General features: G+C 40.5%; 1 protein-coding gene across 2 annotated transcripts; it reads left to right on the top strand.

Moving 5' to 3' along the window:
* Window positions 1-1,652: 1,652 nt before the first annotated feature.
* On the top strand, window positions 1,653-21,521 carry ccdc69 (coiled-coil domain containing 69). Of its 2 annotated transcripts, XM_005937044.3 has the most exons (9): window positions 1,658-1,851; window positions 10,478-10,541; window positions 14,377-14,546; window positions 15,083-15,170; window positions 15,593-15,666; window positions 16,575-16,676; window positions 16,790-16,909; window positions 17,574-17,671; window positions 18,269-21,521. In XM_005937044.3, exons 1-9 carry the CDS (start codon window positions 1,831-1,833, stop codon window positions 18,435-18,437), a joined length of 906 nt encoding a protein of 301 aa, XP_005937106.1. In that variant the 5' UTR covers window positions 1,658-1,830; the 3' UTR covers window positions 18,438-21,521. The 2 variants fall into 2 exon arrangements, with proteins under 2 accessions (XP_042082475.1, XP_005937106.1); XM_042226541.1 differs by lacking the exon at window positions 17,574-17,671 and having other exon boundaries at window positions 1,653-1,851.
* Window positions 21,522-23,144: the final 1,623 nt, after the last annotated feature.

Raw genomic sequence — 23,144 nt, 5'->3', positions numbered from 1 at the left:
ACGCACAAGGCTGGTCAGAATCTGAAGGAGTCAGTGAAAGTCAGGACTCAGGAGGTCATTATGAAGAACCTGTCTCAGCTGCACCACTCCACAGAGGCAGCAGAGCTCCTTCTCCACAGACTGATTCAGTCCCACTGATCATTCCTGCTCTTCTCTGTCTATTTTATAGCCTGTGGCACATTTAAACATCATAAGTTGACTGAAAGTGATTCAAAGGAGGCACATTTACATTCCATCTCTTTCTAAAAAAAAAAAAAAAGTTCAATATACACGATAAGCTAAAAGGAAATAAAAAAAATGGCACTGGTCTTTAGATTGTATTCAGAATTTTCAAATTGATGATGATTTATGAATCATGACACACTGCTCTCCCCTACACCTGCCTTTGTAGAGTAAAATTACTGGTATTCTATTGGTATCTGAAATACTGGCCCTGTATTTGCTTGGTATTTGGACAGATACCAAAATAGTGGATGAATGGTAAAAAGATGTTTGATATTATATTGTCTTTATCTAACTTATCAAGATGACTTCTGATAAATAACCTTTCTAACTAATCTAGGTTTCTCTGGCAGCAGATAACTTTTATAACTTAACACCATTGCAAAGATTAAATACAATAAAAAAGTTATTTGCGCTACATTAATTTGCACCAGATATGAAAAATTTACCGTGACTAACTAAATATTTACTTTTATCTGACACCTTTCTGCGTGAAACTCTGCAGCTCGTGAACCAAAATAGCCATTTGTGTGAATTTTCCACCTGGAAATTATTATTATTATTATGTTTAAATTATTATTATTTTGACATCCACAGTAACATATTCTACATACTTTTTTTTCAAGATGTGAAGTAATTTAAGGTCCAGAGGGCGTTTCGGAGCCATTACACCCTCACTTTATGTTGAAATTCAGATTACTCATAGATTATCTGGTGCTCTCAGATTAATTTTGTTGTGTAGGAGTTTCCTCAGGATGAAATAAACCGCTGAGGGGGGTGGGGAGGGGGGTGGGGGTTAAGGCCAGTTGTGTAATTTACACACGAGTTTTCTGCATTACCATAACGGTTCCCATAGACAATAGAGTCGCTACTGCGCATGTCACAGTTTTGATATGCGGCTACTTTCAAACGCTGTGGGAAAATAGAACTGCGGTGCTACAGCCGTGACAGGAGTGTGAAAGATTTCTGAAGTCTTACAAGCTGGTATTAAAGTGATGTGTAAATTTACTGTCCAGACTTTAGTACAGTGTGGAGGAAATGCAGTCTGAAGATTTATGTTCTTACTGTTCAGATGTGAAGCTGGACTTATTTGCAAGAATAATATTATATGAAAACAAAATAAAATGCTATCCACTGAATAAAATAAATAATCAAATATATTAGATTTATATATTGTTTATATTCTATATAGATAATAAATATATTCGTTTTGGGATGTTTTGGGATTTTTGACCTTTTCAGAAATTTGGATGTAACAGAAAATAAGTCCGAATGCTAAATTGTTGTAAACAATGTAGTGTCTGAATTATTTTGCCTTCTGAGTGGAGAAAATTATTTTTCTTTTTTGTGTGTAGTCAAATGTTAATTTGAATAGTGGAGGTGGGAAAAAAGTTCGGACATTTCCCGTTTTTTAAAGAGACGATTGTGGAAAGAGTTCCTGATTGTCCCTGAAGGCAGCAAAGGTAAGCCCTGCCCTCCTAGCCGGCTGCTGTAGCGGTGCGTTCATGGGACTTTTTCCGGAGTGTTTGAAAGTTGTCAACAGAGAAGCAGAAGAAGGAGCAGGAGATCAGCGGCTTTAACGGGACTGCGGAGCTCGGAGGAGGAGGAATGGGCTGCACTCAGAGCAAGGTGAGACACACGGCCAGGAGACACTCGCGGACCCCGCCGGCACAGCTCTGCTTTGTCTTCTGTTTTTCTGCCGCCGGAGGTTCATTAACAGGCGGTCGGCGGCGGCGAGACGTGCCGGGAATGAGCGGCGGGGAGCGGACTGTATGTCCGCGGCACAGGCATCGTCTTTACCCAAGTTTAACCGAGTCACAAACACGGCGGCAAGTGGAGATTTGGCGCTAAAATGTGGGGAAAACAGCGTTTTCCTCGTCCTGAACATCTGTTTCTAATCTTGAGTTTGAGTTTTCCCACGATGCTCCTTTCTAAGAAGTGACCTCAGACACATTCATTTAGAAACTTCTCTGAAATCCTCCAGTGTGCAGATAAAGTGAGTTTATTTACGAGCAGATAAAGTGAGTTTATTTACGAGCAGATAAAGTGAGTTTATTTACGAGCTTAAAGCAGCTTTAAGCTTTTAGCACCAAAACGTGCTGCAGTGAGCTCGACTTCCCTCTGTGAGCCTCACTCAGCTGAGAGGTTTGATTTAAAAGGAGAAGTTTACATCAGTTTAAACCAGCTGTGCTCACGGGCCACAAACGGTGGCTCAATCCAGCACAAACCAGAGCACAAAATGCTAAAAACACCTTTCTGCTCATGGTTTTATCGCTGCACTCTGATAGAACTGCTCTGCATCACTCACAGTTCAATTTAATGCTTATTTATCACTCCCTGGGCCTCTGAATTCATCCTTTCTTCTGATTGGCTGCTCCTCAAAAGCAAAAAGTTTGAAGAGTTGGACTAATGTGCCTGAGATGACCACATTGGTCATAAGATGATACTTCTTAGAGGAAATGGCAGTGAAAACTCCAAACATTGTTCCGTCTTTCTTTGCAGAACCCTTGTTCGGGTCATGTCGGACTCTCGGTCGGGATGTTTCTGAGTTTGCGGCTGCAGTTTTTACACTTTCTGAGCTGTCGACCCGTTCACCTCCATGTGCGGCTCAGCTGTTGGTGCTTAATACGTCTCTGCTCTGTGTGTGAATCTGCGGAGTTTGCCCGTCTTGTGGCTGTAATTCTGCCGCACTCAGGGGTAAAAGTGAAGTTTGCCAGCTGTTGTCTTCCACTGGTTATTGATAGAAAGTGACAGCGCCACTAAAACTTCACACAGTGCCCGAAAGGAGGTCCGGGGCCTCTTGTTGTCCCGCCGGCTTGGACTTTGATATCACTGAAGCTGAATCCTCTCTGATCCTTTCAGCGAGCAGGTTGCAGCATTTTTCTGAAACTGAGAGAAAGTTTATCAGCAGTTTGCTTTCTGCAGAGATTCAGAGAAAAAGGTTTCCAGCTCGTACTTTTGATTTTGGACTCTGTTAGAGTAACTTTGCACAATTTAAAGTTACCCTTATTTATCCTATACTGGCCCTTGATGCATCCTTTACCCGAAGCAAGATGTTTTAGCTCCTCCCCTTTAAGGCTTGACTCAATTTATGTGGCACAATGATGTTAACTGCTAATTCTGAGATGGGACAAAAAAAAAATGTGCATGTACCATCTATGTCCGTCTTTTATTTACAGTCTGTGCTCATGTCCACCTACAATGGTAGAAACGCCGACACTTTTTATAGCATCGAGTAATCAACAGGAAATGTGATGACATCATATATTTCCCAAACTTCATGTGGTATCTGCTAATGTGGGGACCACCGGACCGCCCCAGCTGCTATTGGACAGTACAGATGTTTTGGCTTTACCTACCTTTGCATTTTGTGTTTAGTGTGACTGATTGACCAGCTGAGACATTTAGACTTTTCCATCCGATTGATCCGGCTAATGGAGCTCCTGGTATCGACGAGCTGCAGCTGAAGCCTTCGGTTGGAGCTTCAGAGTGATAACGCTGAAGTTGATGGATAATTTGATGTTGATCCTGGTTTAAATACCTGCCTCGGGCACATTGCTCCATCGCAGAGGCGGCTGAAGATGCTGTTGCATAACACAAAGCCGAGTAAATCTTTGATTAGCTCAGAATAGAAAGAGGCGTGTCAGAGAGGCTCGGAGCCTGAGGAGGAAATCCACACTCACACTGACGGCTTTAATAGCATTTTAGATTAAAGTAGACTTATTTACACTGCTGCTCAAATACCACCTTCCCCACTAACATCCACAATGATTTATGAATGATTCCTATAACTGTTGTCAGTCGCAACATTTCTGCTTATTTGAATGTTTTTTTAAATAAAAATAAAATTGATTTTCTATCAGTAGTTAAAATTGTGAACACACACAGCAAAATCTCCAGTGTTAAATTAACACTAGAGAGTGTCTATATGGGTCCACTCCTCTGAGTGTTAAATACAACACTGTTGAGTGTTAAATTAACACTTTTGACAGTGTTATATGTTTAAAAGTAACCTAGTCAGTTTTGAAGATTAACAATGGCTAACACTGAGCAGTGCTGATTTTCTAACACTGGAAAATAACTCAAAATGTTAGAAATATTCCAGTGTTAGAAAATCAGTACTGCTCAGTGTTAGGCTTTGTTAATCTTCAAAACTGACTAGGTTACTTTTAAACATATAACACTGTCAAAAGTGTTAATTTAACACTCAACAGTGTTGTATTTAACACTCAGAGGAGTGGACCCATATAGACACTCTCTAGTGTTAATTTAACACTGGAGATTTTGTTGTGCAGTTTGGGATTGAAATCTCTTTAAGCCTGCTGACGCGTCCACACAGCGATATGGAAACTAAAAATCGTAGCTGCAAACCCCTTTGAAACCCTACACTGTAACACAATGCTGTGCAGTGACTGCAATTGGTCCATTTGGTCCCATCGTTTCCTCCTGTTTCCTCCTTCTTTACTGCTGCCGCCATTTTTCAAATGGACTGGAAGGGAACGGCCGGTGGTGACATTGCAGAGTCACTGCGGTATCTGTGCTCGCTATGCTGAAGGCTGTATACAGAATCACTTGTGTGACTGGCAACAGTGCCGTCCCGTGCTAGTTCACGGCTAAAACAGGTGAAATGTGATTAAACTAACCTTTAATTTGTATCGGTAATTACATAATGTGACACCATATGTGTACAGCGTAAAAAGCCAACATTCGAAGTATGATTTGATGACTGAAGAATGTGATTAATGTAGACTGCAGGCTCTTACATAAACACAGTACGTACGGACCTTATTTAACCTCGTCTGTTTTCTTTCTTATTGAAATGAGAGCGCCGTATTGATAAAGTTATGGAAATAACTGTGAATAAACTGTTAAGGACGTCCATGTAGGAAGCATTTCGCTCAGTGAGCATCGCGTTGTTGCTCACAATTTTATGCTAGCAACCAGTGAGCTTTCCAGGGTGTGGTTGTCTAGGTAACCGTGCATTTACTGCTCTGTCACGTGTAAATCAGCAGTATTCTTCACTCATTGGTGTCAGCTGCGTGCCTCACAGTGGGCAAACTTAGGACTGCCCAACTGCTTTATGTTGCTGAACGTCACCGACTCTCTACGGTCTTTGGTCACCACGTCACTGCTCTTCACTGGACGCCTCTTTAGCACGACTGGTATCAGTCTGGTACGACTGTTAAGTTAACAAATTTGGAGTCATTCTTCTTTTTAAAATGAAAACATGACAAACATCTGAGAATGTAAACTAGATTTATAAGTAAAATAAGTTAAGTTAGTTAGTTGCTCCTTTCTCTGCTCTGTCTCGCTGCGTGTGCACCTCCTCACACACGGAGTGGAGCAGCCAGAGGAGATGTTTCTAAAGACGTTGGATACAAAGTAACCACTGAGCCTTTTAATCGACTCGTTGTAGCCTCGGACACAGAGAAGAGATCTGATGCATGTAAAGGTGGCTGATTAAACCAGAGTGCTTCTGCCTGACAACAGTAAAGTTGAATGTGTTTATTGGTTTGTGATGGGTGGTGGAGGGAAACAGCTGAAGGGAAACAGCTGAAAGGACATTTTTCTGGACCTTTGAGCTTGTTGATCAGGTGATTTTGATTATTTATTTATTTATTTATTTTCTTTGACCTGTAAAGGTTTTTATAACAGTAATGAGTGCCGCTCCTCGCTGTGGGTCAGAGAGGCTTCTCAGACTGAATCTTATAAAATCTTTAATCCTAAACACGCGTGAAGGCCTCGTGGTGAATCCACAGCTGTGATTGTTGGAAACATGTCAGTAGCTGTTGCAGCTCAATTCAAATATATTCAAACCTCTGACTATTAACGCCGCTCGTGTTGCTGCTCTGCTCGCGTGCAGTTTGTTTCTCACCTTTGGTCTTCTCGTTCGCACCCGTCCAGTTGTTTCTACCAACAGATGGTGTGGCGGTTCTCAGAGGTTACAGTTTTCCACCGTCTGGACTCCAGACAGAGAAGACGGTCTGTTTTAAAGATGACAGGAGAAGAGTAACGTGGGTGGAGGAAGATGTTTTGGAAATAAGAGTTGGCAGGACTCGAAGCTTAAAACTCGAATACCTGAACGCACTTCTGCTTGTTCGGTTTCTGCTCCCCCTCTGTGTAACCTCTGTGCAGTAAAACTATCAGTTCACCACATGAGCTAAAATAACAGGAACTAATGAATACTGATGAATTCAGCTTTGAACCACTGGTAAAAATGTCAGAAGGAATAACAAATATCTGGATTCTGTTTTTATCTACACAGAATTTAAACATTTTCTCTTTTTCCCAGAAAACCCCACAAAATAAACCGTTATAAGTGATCTAAAAATAATTTTGTGAAGTTATGAAATACTCTGGCTGTGTCTTAATTGGATGAGTTGTTGTCACTTCTGTCTCTCAAAACAGATGCTGCGCTTTAGTAGTGTGTTATCGCGGTGCTCTGTAAGAAAAAGCCGATAGAGGGCAGTATGTACGGGAAGTAGTAAACAAAGTATAACTAGTAAACTGTTCAGGAGTACTTTGAGGTGTGGGGTCCAGGTTTTAGGAGGCACCTCTGAACTCCTCTCCCTGTTTCTAAACTACGCCAACCGCCAGAGGAAGTTGATGTCATCTGCTTTCATCCACAACCTCATTCTCCTGGTTACTACCAGTGACATCAAACCTGCATCACTGCTAACACTGCAACCACCTGCCGCTCCGCCTCTCGCTGTGTGAGCAGGAGCAGCTCCATCCTGACCTCCAGCTGATTTATCTTTTAAATGGAGACCTTTCATCTGCTCTCACTTGTTCTAAGCACACACCACGCTACACCGCCACGTGGTGATGAAAGTTTACCCAGAATGCACTTTTTAAAGTTTGCTCCAGTGATTTATCAGAGATCAGATCAAACACCCTGCTCTGATGGATCCTTCGTGCTGATGCTCAGAGTCGGTGTCAAAAAACAGAAACCAGGTTTAGTGTTTAGAGTGGACGTGAACCTGGTTTTAGCAGAGCTTAAATGTGTTCTAGTCTTATAAATATCATGTAGGCTTCTTTAGTCTCAGGGAGGCTAAACAAAAAAGCTTTAAAAAGTGTGAAACTTTGAAAGTCTTCACAGCGAGAAGGTAAAGTTTTGCTCGGCTTCACTGAATAAACTAAAATTCTTTTTTAGAAAACAGCTGATTCTGAGGATGTCCGGTGCGATTGTTCATGGCACAGAGACCATTTCAGCATTTCATCGTTTACTCGCTCGGCTGTTCAGTTGCTGCAGTTTAACCCAAACTTGTTAATCAGTGTTTTTTCCTCGCGGTGGAGGTTTCGGGAGCAGAGTCTGGTCTCTGCTCCGTGAAACCAGGCGTCTGTTTCTCTGCAGGCAGGTTTTTCTCCGAGGTGAAGTGTTGTTTAAACACAGGAGAGGAATCTCGCTTCTGATTTATGGCCATTTTAAAAAGTGAGGGCCTCCACAACGCCTGCAGGAACATATGCTTCTCCTCACCACCACCTTCCTCCTCCTCCTCAGGTTGAGTCCACGTCGACGTGTTTGAGCCAGAGATATTTATTGTTTCTGCTCAGAGTTTAAATAAAGAGGGTGTCCAGTTTGCAGAGCAGAGTTTGAAGTGTTTATATAGCGTGTGTGTGTGTGCGTGTGTGTGTGTGTGTGTGTTAGGGCGTGATTGTTTGGCCTCAGTGTTTGAGCAATAAGATGGTGTGAGGCAATACAGTAAGCATTTCAGTGTGTGTTTGGATACACGCCTAACTTATGCAAGAGTTTGTTTGTGTGTGTGTGTGTTGCTGGGATTGAACAATGCTGGTTAAGTAATGAGTTGCGTGTATCCTGATCGATATTTTTCTTTCTTTAATGGGATAAATGAGTTTTCGGCGTTCCTTTTTTTCCTCTCGCTGAAGTGATGCTGGCTTCCTGTGAGCTGCTGAAAGATTTACGGCGGTTTATGTTGACAGATCCAGTGATGACTGTCATACAGATGCTGCGGGAAAACAGGGGTTCAGTATTTGCACACACAGATGCTTCAAAACAGGGAAAGTCTTTTTAATGGACCTTAAGAAAAAAAACAAGGATTTACAGCCAGATTGTGAAGGCACACATGCACCTTCACCTGCAGGTGACTGTTTCCACAGTTCATGCTGGACGTGATGTCACAGCGTGTCTTCCTCCCCTCACCACTGGGTCGTGGCAGATGGCCGCCCCTCCCTTCTGCCAGAGTATTCTTCCTGTTGTAAGGGAGTTTTTCCTTCCCGCTGTCACCAAAACGCTTGGTCAGGGCGGACGTCTGATTGTTGGGGCTTTCTCTGTTTCTCTGTATTATTGTAGAGTCTTTACCTCACGGTATAAAGCGCCCTAAGGCAGCTGTTGTGATTTGAATTTCTCAAGTTGCGTGTTTCTGCGATCGCCATCCAAAAACCAAATGTGATTGCGAAGGCTGGCTCTGACTGTTAGCTAATGACTGGTGATGAGTACTTGGTGTTTCCATACCACAGATAATCTTGTATTTTGAAATGGGTTTAAACAAGATTTAGAAAACATAATTTTTTTTTTTTTTTTAAATTCAGTATGACTCGAAACGAGTGACGGAGTCTGTAAACTCAGCAGGGGCGTGTTTACAGAGTCTGTCGCCATCTGGTGGCCTTCAGATAAAAAGCATGTTTAAGTCACTTCTACGCTGGCTTCTTTTTTCCCATCTAGAAGCAACATCTGTTTTTTTATTTTTTATTTATTACATCTTTGCTCCTCTCGCTGTAAACCCAGACTCACTTGGCCCCACCGCCACGCTCCCTCTGAAGCCCCTCCCACAACCTTCCTGCACCCCAGCCTGGCTCTCAAAGCTCTCCTCTAGTATGGAGGGAGACATTGAAATTAGAATAATAACTTGAAGTTTAGTCGTAATAATAATGGGCAGAAGAACAGCTAGAAGCTTGTCAGTGTAATTATTCCATAGTCAGAACATGCGTTTATCTATTTTATATCATCTTATGTCTTGTTGGATTAAGCTCTACTTCAGTTATCTTAAGTGCGTAATAAAAGCCTTTATTGTCCTCTCATGGTTTCATACTTCAGAGGGTAGAACAGTCAACCTGGTTTAAGTTAGATTATGTTCTTTTTAAGAAGTTTTTAAGAAGGCTTTCAGTAAATCACTTGATCCTTTTGTTTGTCTGCTCCAGCTTTTCCAGGTGCAGCTGCAGGTTTTTACATTAAAAGCACTTCACTCGTGTTAATGTTGAATCGTTTGTTATATTTTTGTAGCTCCTCACCCAACACCTTGTCACAATCTGAAGTCTTTTTAATCTTTCTTTTGGGATTCAGACCTGCCCCAGGTGGTGGATCGTCTCTGTGCAGGCACCGAGCGGCTGCAGGTCGTTTGGTTTTCAGCAGCAGGAACAGCCGTCTGTTGTCCTGCAGCAGCTGAAGTTATGTAACACACAAAGAAAAGAGGGAAAGTTTCAGCGCCAGTCATGTGGACACTAACGAGACGCTTTCATAACAAACTCCCTGCTCCAGTTAGTTACCTGGAGCCGGACCAGGACTCGGTCACATCGTAACACTTCACTTCATGTCTAATTATTATGGGATGTTATCAATGCTCATCTCTGCACAGGTGGTAGTGTACATCAAAAGCTCAAACCTTCCCTGACTCGGGTTTCTTTAAACTCAAAGTGTTTCAGATCTTCCTTTCTCATGAGTTGCTCAGCATTTCTCTTCCACCTCACCATCATGTGGTCAGAGGCGTTCACACCAGTGACCTGCTGGAGGTCATTTTGTAGCTCTGGCGGTGCTCATCCTGTTGCTCCTCGCACAAAGGAGACATGAGGCCTGCTGATGGGTTTAGGACCTTCTGCCGCCCTGTCCAGCTCTCCCAGAGTAACTGCCCATCTCCAGGAGTCTCCTCCACGCTCCTGAGACTGTGCTGGGAGGCACACCTGTTAATGACATGTGGAGATGGACTACCTGTGTAACCCCTGCAGGGTCCAGGTATCGCCTCATGCTATCAGTAGCTACACTGACACTTCCCAAATGCAAACCTAGTGAAAAAGAAGTCACACAATGTTAGCTGGGAGAAAATGTGAGTGGGCTCCAGCTGTGAAATCATTCCTGTTTTGGGGGTTCCCGTTCTTGCCCGTCTAGTGCAGCTGAAACTGCTACTTAAGTCAGTATCCCAGAGGTTTGATGCCATTCTCTGATTATTTTTAATAATACATGTTCATTAAGAGGAATTTGAACCTGTTTATTTACTGCAACGTCTCCTTTTTGTCTTATCAGAAGAAAAGCAAGGGCAAGAAAGGAGAGAAGACTCAGAAGGCGAACATCCGCCAGGATGATGAAGGTGAGTATATTTTGTGCTGCAGACTGTGGTTTCCTCTTCACTCTTCTTTCGCTTCCTGTTTGCTTCTCTTGTTTTTCTGAACCTAATGTCATGAGAATCAGTCTGACTGATGATGAGAGGTTTCACTTTCACTCTGCTGTAATGCGGCTGTGGTTGCGTAGAGTCATACTTCATATTTTAGTAGTACAGAGACTCCTTTTTTTCTGAGGAAAAAGGCCCGACCTCTTCCTCTCTGAGTGATGTCACAGAATTGTTTCTATAGAAGTTCTCGTTTCTGATTTTGGTGGGATAAATGCATGTGTGATAATTACAGTGTGTCCGTAAATGGGCTGGTATTTAGATGGTGACACAGATTTTTGTAATTCTGCTTCTGTACACTTCCAGTGAAAATAAGCAGCTGATATGACTGGTTTCATCCTCTTTTTTTCTAAAAAAATAAATAAATAAGGTTCGCTTAGAAAGAGGGTGAGGAACTTGGTCATTGGGAGGAGGTCAGAGTAGATCCCATGCTCACCTGTACTGCGCGGTGTTTTGGGCTTGTCCCCAGGCCACAGCCAGGACACTCCTGGAACGGGAAAACCTTTGAGTCACCTCAGAACTTGCTGGAAAAGAGCTCTGACCATTTCATACAGAACAAACTGCCATCTTAGTTTAAGCTAAGGCTTTTTTTAATGAGCCATCAAGCTGCCAGGCGCTGCAGACGAAAATGAGCCTGTGCGCAGATAAATCTGTTGCATGACAGACGAAAGAAGTCATGCTTCCTGGCCTTTCCTAAATAAACAGAAACTGAAGTGACATCATCATCAGAACCTTACAGGTGTCTGTTCACACCTGTTAGGACACCTTTATCTCCCTCTAACAGAACACGTCTTACAGTTTTACCTGTTCAGGTTTTTTACCTGACAGTTTAAAGGTCGAATGCTAACGGAGCCTTTAGCATAGCATTGATTTTATGCTACTGTGTTTCTTTTTCCTTATTTGGGTCGAAGGTTTAGGCTAGTTCTGTTTATGCAGGACAGATGTCTCCACCTCCGACACATCCATCAGTTGGAGCAGATTATTAACATTTTTCTTGCTTTCGCTGCCTCGTAGCCGGACACTTAGCCTGTTAGTCTTAGCCTCGCGTTTATTTTATGTAAGCGTTATTTTACGCTTCAGTAACAGGGAATCTAAACATGCTTGTCACCAATGAAAAAAACATCCATAAAACAAGTTTATGGATGTTTTTATTTTATTTTATATAAGAGTTTTCAAAAAGTTCTCTTTAAACCCGGACTTATTGTCAGTCATCTATTTTCTTCCATTTATCCAGTTCAGGGTTCAGGGAGATCCCAGTGGTCATAGGGCAAGAAGTTGGGTACACCCTGGAGTACATTGCAGATCAGCAGTGAGAATTTATCTGATAGCACTTTTAACGCAGAGTTCAGAGGGCTAAACAACAATTTAAAGTAAATTAAAAAGAAGAAAAGTCATTCACAAATTTAAAATACTTACATGGACAAAAGAGTACATCAAATTAAATTAAAAACAATCCGCTAGTAAAGAAAAACCCCCAAAATAAATAGAATAAAGACAGTTCGCCCAATATATTCACCAATATTAACTGACTGCAAGTCTTGCCGTATCAGTTTTAATAATGGCTGATGAATGAAAATGAAAAATGTAAGTAGAGACTGTAGAGACACCCTTCAAACCTGTTACAAGTGATGCTGCATAGTTTGCCCACCGGAGGGCGCTGTGCAACTTCCCAGCTGGTAACTGTTGTTTGGAGCAAACAACAACCAGCTGGTTGGAGTAAACAAGTAATCCACAATTTCTTTAAACTGCATTACCATTTTATATTAAGGGCTTACAAATGATTACACTTAACAAATATGTTTTATGCTAAATATTGGCCCATATATCTGACTTTGAATGAGTTAAATATTATTGGTACTGGCCTTAAAAATCCTGCATCGGTCAGCCAGATAAAATGTCACAAAAAAGGCAGAATCATCTTAAATAGAATCAAATCCATAGAAATGGATGTAATAATGCAGTAACAGGAAAAAAGTGACCTTTTTAACAGAAAAATGAAATTAATCTACGTCAAATAACAAAGCTCGACTTATTCATTATTCTTGTTTTAGGTTTATTAAATATTTTTATGTTATTAATGAAAAGATTTAAAACTATGAAATGGAATAAAACTACAGAGTTTAACATGACGTAGTGCCATATGTCTCATGTTTCAGTTCAGCTTTCCAGTGTGTGGCTTTACTCAGCCAAATCATGTGACGGTCCTATGAAAACAGACAATATTCACATTTTTACGAGCTCCAGTTTCCCAGCAGTGACAAACGAGCTCTGAACGATCATCCTCACACTGATTTTATCAGAGTGACTGAATGAAGCAGCTGCTTTGAAGGTTTGACTCACCGCTGACGCTCGCTGCACCCTCATTTCCTCCTGTTTACGAGCCGCTCGTTTAAACTGCAGCGATGGAGGAAGACGTGCCGTCATCCTGTGAATCACTAGCTGGAAGTTCACCTTAAAAACAGCATATTTGCACATTTATTCATTCATTCATTTATTCATGTTTTTCTTTTTTTTGTTGAAAATTGCACTGTTTCAGCTCTCTGATGAGTTTTAGTTTAAATCTTCTCTTCCTCTCATGTTAAATTGTCTCCACGTGGATTTTAAAGCTTTAAAAATGCGACTTTATTGCTCTGAACTCCGTCGGGTCTCATTTTTCTGTGTTTACATGCTGCTGCAGGACCTTGTGAATAAACTCAAATCAAAGTAAAGCTGGTCTTTGTCTAAACATCAGACAGGCTCCGACCTGTTTGCGCCTGAATTTGAACTGGGATTATTAGAAAAATACAGATATTAAGTAAGGCCTGAAAGCCCCGTTGGCTCCTGGTATTAAAATATGTGGCAGCTTGTTTTTGACTGTTTTGTTAATGATAACCTTCGTTGTGTTTGTGACAGCTGAAATGTGATCGGGTTTATCCAAACTGAAGACGTCACTGAAACTGAATGAACAGATCGTGTGTCTGCACGTCCGTGCTGTAATCAACGGGTTGAAATGAGAACTGCAGTGAGAAACACTTCCTGCATACAGGTGTGATTCATGACCGTGTGTTCTTGCAAGGATGAACTTCAGCTTTAGACCTTGAGAGAACATTTTTTCATGATTCCCACGGTCATTAAAAAGTATGAAATTAAAGTCAAGAAAAGTGACGTTTAGAAGGCCTGAAAAACGTTACAATATTTTTCATAAAAACAAATTTGCAAAGTGCTTCACAGCTTCAGTAACACATTAACAAACAGGACATACAAACTATGAACTTAGTGTGGCTTTTCCAACGCAGATTCTGATTATTTGTAAGGAGGTTGATAGGTAAAAATAGTAGAAACGAAAAAAAATTTCTTCAGTCTTTCTATTGAAATATTTTTTTTAATATAAAATTCATCATAAAAGCTGGGAAAATGCTGTCACGGCAGCCAAAACGTTAGTCAACCTATAATGCCTGTAGTTCCGCTCTCTGCCTGAAGAGGGCGGTGTGTTTTTAGTTCCACTCTCTACCTGAACATGGTGTGTCTGTAGTTCCGCTCTCTGCCTGAAGAGGGCGGTGTGCTTCATCTACTACTTTGCGTTTGTGTGGGAGCCCCGTCAAAACCCTGTCCATTAAGCTAGCAGTGTCCAAGCATTCTTTTTTTTTTCTTTTCATACCGCGCCCCCCTGCAATGACTGCGCTCCCCCCCTCCCTAGGGGGCGGGCCCCACACTTTGGGAACCTCTGCTCTAAAGCATGTTTGTAACTTAAGGTCATGTTTTTGTGTCGGTTTGGCAGGTAAACGTGCGTCAGGTGAGCCGGACGTCTGTCTGGAGAAGCAGTTGGAGCGGTTTGAGTGGCAGCTGAGGATTTTAAGGGAGGCCAATGGGAACCCAGAGAGGGTGGAGTTACTGAAAGACCATGGTGATGAAGAACTGTGTGGCCTCGTACTGAGCATCCTCGATAAGGTGAGATGTTCTTCTGATTACTGACCTGATTATCTGGAATCACTGATTTTCGTTGTTGATTGAAAATAAACAGTGTTCTCTGTTTTGGGTTTTTTTTGGTTTTTTTACCATCCAGAAATTAACAGCCGAAGAGGTTTTTCAGTGAGTAGGAACTCTTAGGTACAGCAGGTAGTACTGTCATCTGCACACAGAGTGATACTGAATATGGTGCTTATGAAATATAGACTCGAAGTGTTGTGATGCTGAAAATGATGAGGACCAAAAATAGTGCCTTGAGGGATGCCATCTTTAATAAGGTGGCATCCCTCAAGAACACGTTTCTGTGTTCTGCCAAAGAAGATTTTAAAAAAGAAGAAAACTAGTGAATGGACTTTTTAAAAAGATGTCAGTGATTAAAAGAGCACAGAAACCAGTCAAGTTTCTTTGTAAAACACAGCAGGTTTTTGGGACTTCATGTGTCCTGTTTTATTGACGCCTGCCCTCCAACTGTCTCATTATTTTCCTCTTTATTAAACTGAATCTGTCCTGACTTCCAGGTGAAAACGGAGACGACGGCCGATTTGAACATCCTGCATGAACAGAAGAGTAAATCTGCTACTGAGGAGCACGAGAGGCACGTGGAAGGTAACGCACAGCAGACGGCTGGAGAGTCAACACTTATATCTGCTGTATTTGTTTAACGAGTTGTGATTATGGGACCACAGACTTCCCCTCCTGCAGAGAGACCCCCAGGATCAAAGAAGCGGGAAATGACTAAGAAGCAGACTGGATTCTCATTTCTTTTGTCACCCTGAAGTCATTTTTAGTCTCCTTTTGGTCATTTTATGTGTCTTTGTGGTTGTTTTTGTCTCTTTTTTTCTTGTCTAATTAGAATATCTGTTATAGATAAAAGAACCCGACAAACACAAGTGAAGCCACTTTTAAAAAGTAATCCTGTATGAGTCTTGTTAGACATTTCGCCAAACTTCTTAGCTATGGTCTACATGTGCCTGTTTGAGGTCATGTGATGCTGGGACTATAAACCGAGTTTGTGTTGTTTCCTGCAGAGCTGCAGAGGAGAAACGAGCACGAGAAAAATCAACTGACAGAAAAGTTTCAGGCGGCTGAAAACGTTCTCAAGGTAAACGTGGAAACGACGAGCAGTGTTTTTGTGTCTGAAAATCAGCCGAGAATGTAAATGAAATTCTGTATTTAACGACTAGATTTAATTTCATTCTTGATTTATCTCACAAAGTCTGCGTTTCCTGTTTGTGTGCAAGTAATTTTGTTTTGTTTTACCTATTAATTATTAAGTGTTAGTGAAGCTCTTATAACAGTCTACATTTTAAAAGATATGGTTCCCACAGTTGATGCACTTGGTAAAAGCGGTAATTGTAATTTCAAGTATTTGTAGCTGATGAAAAGAACAAATATGTGAAGTAACGGTGAGAGCGGAGATCGTTTGTATGATACAGACCTCAGTTTCACTAATTCGAGCTTAAAGTTAAAGACATAGCCTGTATATAAAAGATTCCATGTTTGTCTGTATATATTAGACTCTGTGTTTGGAAGCCTCGGTATGAGCTTAGCTTTTAGTGCTAAGTCATCAAATAACGTCAGTTAGCTTGGTTATTAAACTGCATAAACTGTATGGGAGAACCACACAGGCACCTGCTAATGGCAATGAGCTGAATGAGTGTTTTTATTTGATTTTTTTAAAACACTGAATCCAGTTTGTTCTAGGGGGAAAAAAGAGAAACAGCAGTAAATTACAACAGTAATAATCTGTTTAATAATTCTGGTGATCCTTTTAAATTGTGTGAATTTGAGGCTTCAAAGGTTTTGCATGGACATATTTGAGTATATTTTGCCCCTTCTGGGACTGAAGGTATTGAATTAGTTTCTGTAAGCAGCAGTGTTAAACATACCTGCAGAGACCCTCGGAGAACTCCAGTAGGGGGCGCTGTTCTGGATGTTAGCGTGTTGATGTTCCATGTATTCAGTAACCAGGAAGAAGCTGAATTAAGTGTTTTTGTTTTGTTTTTGCAGGCTAAAGTGGAGGAGCTGAAGGCAGAGCTGCAGGTTTACAACGAGCTGAAGAGACGAGTCGAAGAATCGACGTTTAAGAAGGACCTGCAGAGGAATATACAGGTGTGTGTGTGTGTGTGTGTGTGTGTTTACATGAAGTTAAACTTGTGTTTGAAGTTAAATCAATTTAAACCACCTGTAACTACAATATTAAAACTCTTTAATATCCTGTTTAGGCTCACGGGAGCCCAGGTGCATTCTGGGAGTCTGAGCAGGAGTCCCTGGTGTTTGTGATTGAGATGAAGAGTGAGCGCGTGCAGGAGCAGAACAGGAAGCTGCAGCAGATGGACACGCTGGTACGTGATGATGTTTAAAGAGTTTCTGCAGGCGTGAAGCTTTTATGTCACCTGTCCGTACGATGACGCCGAAGCTGATGTGGACGTGATGAAGCTACAGACACCAGATACATGCTGAGTGTTAGAGCGAGCTGTGTTTCATGGGAAATGATCTGAGTTTTCTCAGATGTGCAGGAGCTGCTCTTCTTTTTTATTGTCAGCTATAGTTTTTGTATCCGTTCAGAAGGTTTTATACAAAATATATAATAGCAGCTGAAAGCTGCAGGCTTTAGAGAGGCCTGTGGATATCAGAGAAAACCATTTTCCTTAAATCTTTAAGTTCTAGACCCATGCTGTTTAAAAACAACTCTGAATAATTAATTAATGCACCTCCTCAGTAAGATAATCGGTAAATGAGCTTTTTAAAATCCTGAGTCCAGAGTTTGCAGAGAAAATGCAAAAAAACTTTGTTAGTACAAAGACATCTCTTTGTAGTAACTGTGATGTTACAAGACTTTAAAAGTTTGACTTCATGTGCTGAACACTGCAGAAAACCTGAACTTTGACCTCAAACTCCATTTCATTCCTGTTCAGTTACATTTAATGTCTTTACGTTTCCTTGTGTTTGTGGGGCTCGTTCTTTCCGCGACGTTCTTCGTCTTCATGCTCGTCTCATGATTTTCAGGTGGAGAAGAATTTGGCTTTGGAGGACCAGATCGTTCACATCATGCAGCAGAACGAGGACCTGAGGGTCCGGATAGACAACTGCCAGACTCTCATTCAGTACGTGCCTGAATATTTAATAGAGTGAAGAAAGCAGAGCAGAGGCATGAGTGTGCTGCCACCTGCTGGACGGAACATCTTCCTGCAGGAGTGCTTCAGTCAAAATGGGCTGGTGTTAGAACAGTTTAATATAAGGAGGTGCATTTTTGAAGCTAAAGGAGCAACACATTTTGATTTAGTGATAGTAACTGATCTAACTTCAGATTCAACCCTCAGAAAAACCTCATTAAGATTAGAGAAGAGTAATTTCTTATAAAACCAAACAAACCTGAGCAAAGTTCCCACCTGACCCTCTCAGAATCAGCTGATCTCTGTTTACATTAACTTTATTTTATGCTGAAGTACTGCAGGTTTCAGCTTTCAGAGCTACGAAATGTGTTTACATCCACTCCAAGTGTCACAAGCTAAAGAAGATTTGTTCTAAAAACAACTTTGAGCACCAGTTTAAAATCTGTGAGGCAGAGCAGCCGAAACAAATCAGTATCCTTGGATCAGTGCAGTCTGTTGCTCCGTTTTCTAGGAAACATAAAGACGTAACAGAGGTCCCCAACCACCTTGTCCTTTCTCAAATAATTTTCCCTTTCTTCCTGTTCTCAGGCAGCTATCAAAGGAGCAGCAAGACCTGAAGGTGGCGCTGGAGAGGCAGGTAGCATCCAACCAGAAGCTTTCTCAGGAAAAAGAGCAGCTGATGTTCAAGCTGAGACACAGGGACTCGTGCCCGCCCATCCACCTGCCCACCGTGATGCCGGAGGGCACGCCAAGATGACCGACTGCGAGTCTGACCCTGGATCTTTTTCCGACTAGCACGCAGCCCGTCTGGTTTCATTAACTGAGCAAAAGAGTCAAACAGCAAGAGTGGCCAACCCTCCAAGTTCACGTTAGAGACTCTGGAGCTCTGACTCTGCCTACATTAATGCTGATCAACGAGAACATCAGTTTCACTGCAGCCAGCGGATCTTCTGCAGTCGATGAGGTTTACTGAACAACTCTGGATCCTCTGAGACCACAGAAAGCTTTGAGGGTTTACCGCTGTATGCACGAACTGTTTGGAGCCAGAGAGACATGTTTATTTTTGTTTTTCTGGCATTTTCTAATGACGATCATCGGTGTGATGGCGGTTTAAATGCTACAGAAAGCATGAAAGTGAGATACTAGGAAGAGAGTTTTATTTTATTGCAGAGCAAAAACGGACTGATGAGCGTGGCAGCACAGAAATGCTCGTTCTGTCCGTAACATCACGTTATCAGTTAACTTCACTCCACTACTTGACTCAATCTTGAGTTCAAGTCCAAGAACTCCTGGTGGCGCCATAAAACCTGCATCATATGCTGCGATGCTTCGTCAGGTGTGCCTTTTCAGGTCTAGGCCTTCAGCTATTAATGACTTTCCTTTTTGAATTAAACCTTCAGCCCATTATCAGTCTAGAATTTATTTAATAAATTACATCCAATAACAGGCAATTTTCGTGTGACAAAAGGCATAAAACTTGACTAATTTGATTTCTTTTGCTGACTAACTGTTACTCCAGTCACTGTATCCGTAGGTATTACGGTTCTGGAAATTCCAAATGCCAATGCCAAAGTGCCTCCCATCAGGACGCCGAAGTGCTGATCAAAGATCTCATGAGCGTCTTTGCTGAAGTTGGAGCCTTGCTGAGTTGAACAGTATTTGATGCACGTGAAGTAGCTGAAGGTTCAAACGTATTAAACTTTCTCCAAGGACTCTGCTGGGAACCAGGTTTGTTGATGGTACCAGAAAGTCTGAGACCTCTGAGGTTTCAAGGGTTGTAACAAAGGCCTGTTTTACTTGGATGGTTAATGCATTTGATGAGCTTCCTGAGGATCCTCAAGAAAAAATATGACTAGTACTTGATAGCTTTCCAGTTTATTAGTGTTTTAGCGTTTACCTTTGTGCCTTTTCTAACTGCAGGGACTGTTTTTCCACTTCTTTTATCCTTTTTATTTCCAACTTGCTCCTTTCACTAATAGTCCACAAAATTTAAAAAACACAAAACAAAACAGGGATATCTCTAGAAACGACAGACCTGCTGGCTCTGTCTGGAATTATTTTTTTCTTTTCACGTAAATCACCCCAGTTTCTACTGGTAACTTTCGGCTGTGGGTTATTTTTCACGAGGTAGTATTTTATAACACCAGTAGTAAACATAAAAGTGAGCAGAGGTTTAAACCCTGAAAGGACTAGTACAGTTATCAATGTAGGGTGGAGCAATGGAAATAGAAAGGTAAATACTGACACCAGTTCACACCTACCCTGTGTTGGAACAGTGCTTAGTGCTTTGTAGGGAAGTCTTTCAGGTTTTTCTCTCATTACAAACTTTTGCTTGAAGGTTCAGATCTTTTTTTTTTTTATTTTTACTGTAGTTGGTTCTCTCAGTTCTTTCCAAGCACTTCTATTTTTTTGATGTTCAATTGAGATCACACTTTTCATTGTACAGCATCAGTAATTGAGTATTTAGGAGCCAAAAAACAAACTGCATTAAAGGTTATTAAAGCATTAAATGGGCTTTCAGATCAACAGCCATAGTTTTATTCGTTAAAAAAAAATTACACGCTATATATGGCACACTAACATAATATCTCATGCTATTGTCTTTTGGTTGGAAAGCGTTGCAATAATATTAAGATATGTTAGCTGAATGTTAAAACCTAGCACCAGAGCTTCAGTGAACACCTCTGTAAGAGCTATCAGTGCTGGTTGTTATTGTCAATTAGGGATTAGCAGTAAATTATTAGCATGTTAGTCGTGCGTTTACCCGTTAGTATATTAATATCCCCAGGAAAAAAAGGTACATGTCAGAGTGCTAGCACACAATACTTAATAAAATACACATTCATATCTTAACCTTAGCAAGCAGAATGGTTTAAAGGGTGAGGTTTTTTTGTTTTTAACCAACTGTTGGTTCAAAACTACATTAACAGGGATGCTAACAGTTAGAAAATATCTGGCGCGAGGTCGCACCAGGCTCTGCTCTATTGGTCCGTGAGCTATTGTGGCAGGTAGGCTAACTGCTAACATGTTGGCTGGCTCCAGTAATTAGCTGTGTAGGCTTAGCCAGATTGTTCTGGTTGTGTTCATAATATATTAGAGTGAGCATGCTTATCATGTTCTTGATATATTTACTGCTTTTATATAACCATTTTATCATGTGCATTTGTTAAAGCAGTTTAACCACAGAACATCAGTACTTTTCCTTTCTACATCTCTTTGTTAGTCAGTTAATCTATCCTTTTAGCTGTGTTATTTAACTGGTAATATGCCAGCTAGCCACAGTAGCTCACAAATATTAGCAGACAGGCTGTTTGGGTGTTTATTGTTTTAAGTTATTCAGTGATGTGATGTAAACATTGAGCTAAATTCTGCGACCACTTAAAATAGTTATCTAAATCACATAAATCTGAAGTGTCCTTTTCCATGCATCTTTGTGAAGCTGTTAGTCATTTAGCAGACAACGAAATGCTAACATGCTGGCATCCGCCATTTTGCAGGATTCTTAAAATATCTATTTCAGTAACAGGCACATTTAAAGCTTGAAAAGTTTAATTTTCACAAGTAAATACTTAAGAACAGTCACAGAAATCTAATCACTGCATACAGTCTTTGAGTCAGTTGATGAATTTTTTTTTCCTTTATAAGATTTGAAAAATATTGATATCTTGTCTTTTTTTTTTTTTTTTGCATGATGTAAGTTTGTATTGCCAAAAAACAATGTCAGTGTTGTTACAGCTCTGTATTTTGCACCAGCACTTTGACCGCTATTTTTACCAGGCATTTATAGAGATTTACACATTGTACAGTTTAGATTTTTTTTCTTCTCTTTCCTACATGTAAAGAAAAAAAGTAGTATGTCTTTTTGCAGTCAAATGGAAGTCAAGCGGTTTGCTTTCACAGCGTGATGTAAATACACTCAAATGTTTTCTTTGTTTTGTTTTTGACTTGTTGAAATAAAAATCTGTAATTGAGTTTGACTGCTGTTAATAATTTCATCTGAGATTACATTTTTACTTACATTTGGATTTGATCAAGATGTAATATCGTACAGAGAATGAAAATACTTTAAAAAACAGTTGGTATGTAATGTTAAACTCCCTAATAAACTTAAAGATAAAGTATAAATTCCTAATCTTAAATATTAAGAAGAAAATGGGCGGGGGGACTTTCAGTGGGTAACAGGAATATTATATATATTTTAGTGAAGAATTTGAACTAAAATTCTTAAGTACACAATAAAAATAACAAAAAAGACACTGAGAACAAGGAGAACGAGCAGAAAATTGTTACTAAATGATAAAGATTGAGTTGTGTAATGCTGATCTGTGACCACGAGGGGGCAGCAGAAACCAGCCACTGGAATACAACCTGTGAATGTGATCACCACCACAGGCTTTCTCAAAGACATTACATCACTAGCTGATGTCACTGGGAGCTAATGCTAACATTAAACTAATGCTCAGCAGATGACCATATACTAAACAGTCTTATTCTGAACTGAGAGATCCTTGGCTGCTTTCAGGACATTTAAATATTTAAGTCATAAGAATATTCCAGGAAATATAATTCACAAATAGGAGCTGTATTTAGCTGTACACTGGAGTTGTACTTGGAGGCACCTTGGCTATGGGTTAAAAAAATAGTTCCTGCAGTGTTGGTTTTTTTTATTTGTTTTTTTTGTTAATTATTAACTGGTCTCTGGATATCACATCTGTAGCAATGTTATATACAAATATAGGGTATATCTTTTGTTTATTTTTGCAAATAAATCTTGTTTCTTCATAGTGTTTTCATTTGCCTTTTCTTTGTTGCTTTAAAGAAAAACCTAAAATTTCCTCCAACATCTTTTTCTAATCACTTCCTTGATGATAAATTAGATTAAGGAAAGATGTGAAGGAGAATTCAAATCCCTATGTGTTCTTAACATGTTGTTTTATAAATGTTGGAGAACTCTGATTAATAATCTCTACATCCTTCAGTTTATTTTAATGAAACACATTCTCTTTATTTGTGAAGCCACATTACAGAAAGTGCTTCATACAGGAAAAAACTTTATAACAAGCAGATTTGAATAAAGTTTTGGGTTTAAGAAACTGTTACTGAAGCTTTAGTAATTTACATGATGATCAGCTTCACTTGTTGGTTGATCATTTCGTTTGATTGCACATAACTATGGACTGTTGAATGGCATTATCTCCTTTTATACCAGCTCTTATTATGGCTACAGGTACTTCAGGGTCATCAAAGGGTTGTTGTTGTTTTTTTGTTTTTTTGTAACCTCTAGCCTGGTTTTCCATTTGTGAGCATTAACTGGGGATGTCGCTAACCAGTGTTTCTGGACCAACCCAGGTCATTGTCTCTCACAGTCAAGTTTAGATGTGTTTTAGTTTATAAGTTGAGGAAATACAGAGATAAGAGCTGCCATCTTTACGAGAAGACGACAGGAAATGTTTTCATGTCCTCT

Source organism: Haplochromis burtoni, unplaced genomic scaffold (genome assembly GCF_018398535.1).
Source record: "Haplochromis burtoni strain Fernald_Lab_line unplaced genomic scaffold, NCSU_Asbu1 Contig_217, whole genome shotgun sequence".
Lineage (NCBI taxonomy): Eukaryota > Metazoa > Chordata > Actinopteri > Cichliformes > Cichlidae > Haplochromis > Haplochromis burtoni.
Note: the sequence above shows the minus strand (reverse complement) of the source record. Positions and strands in the feature narration are given on the sequence as shown.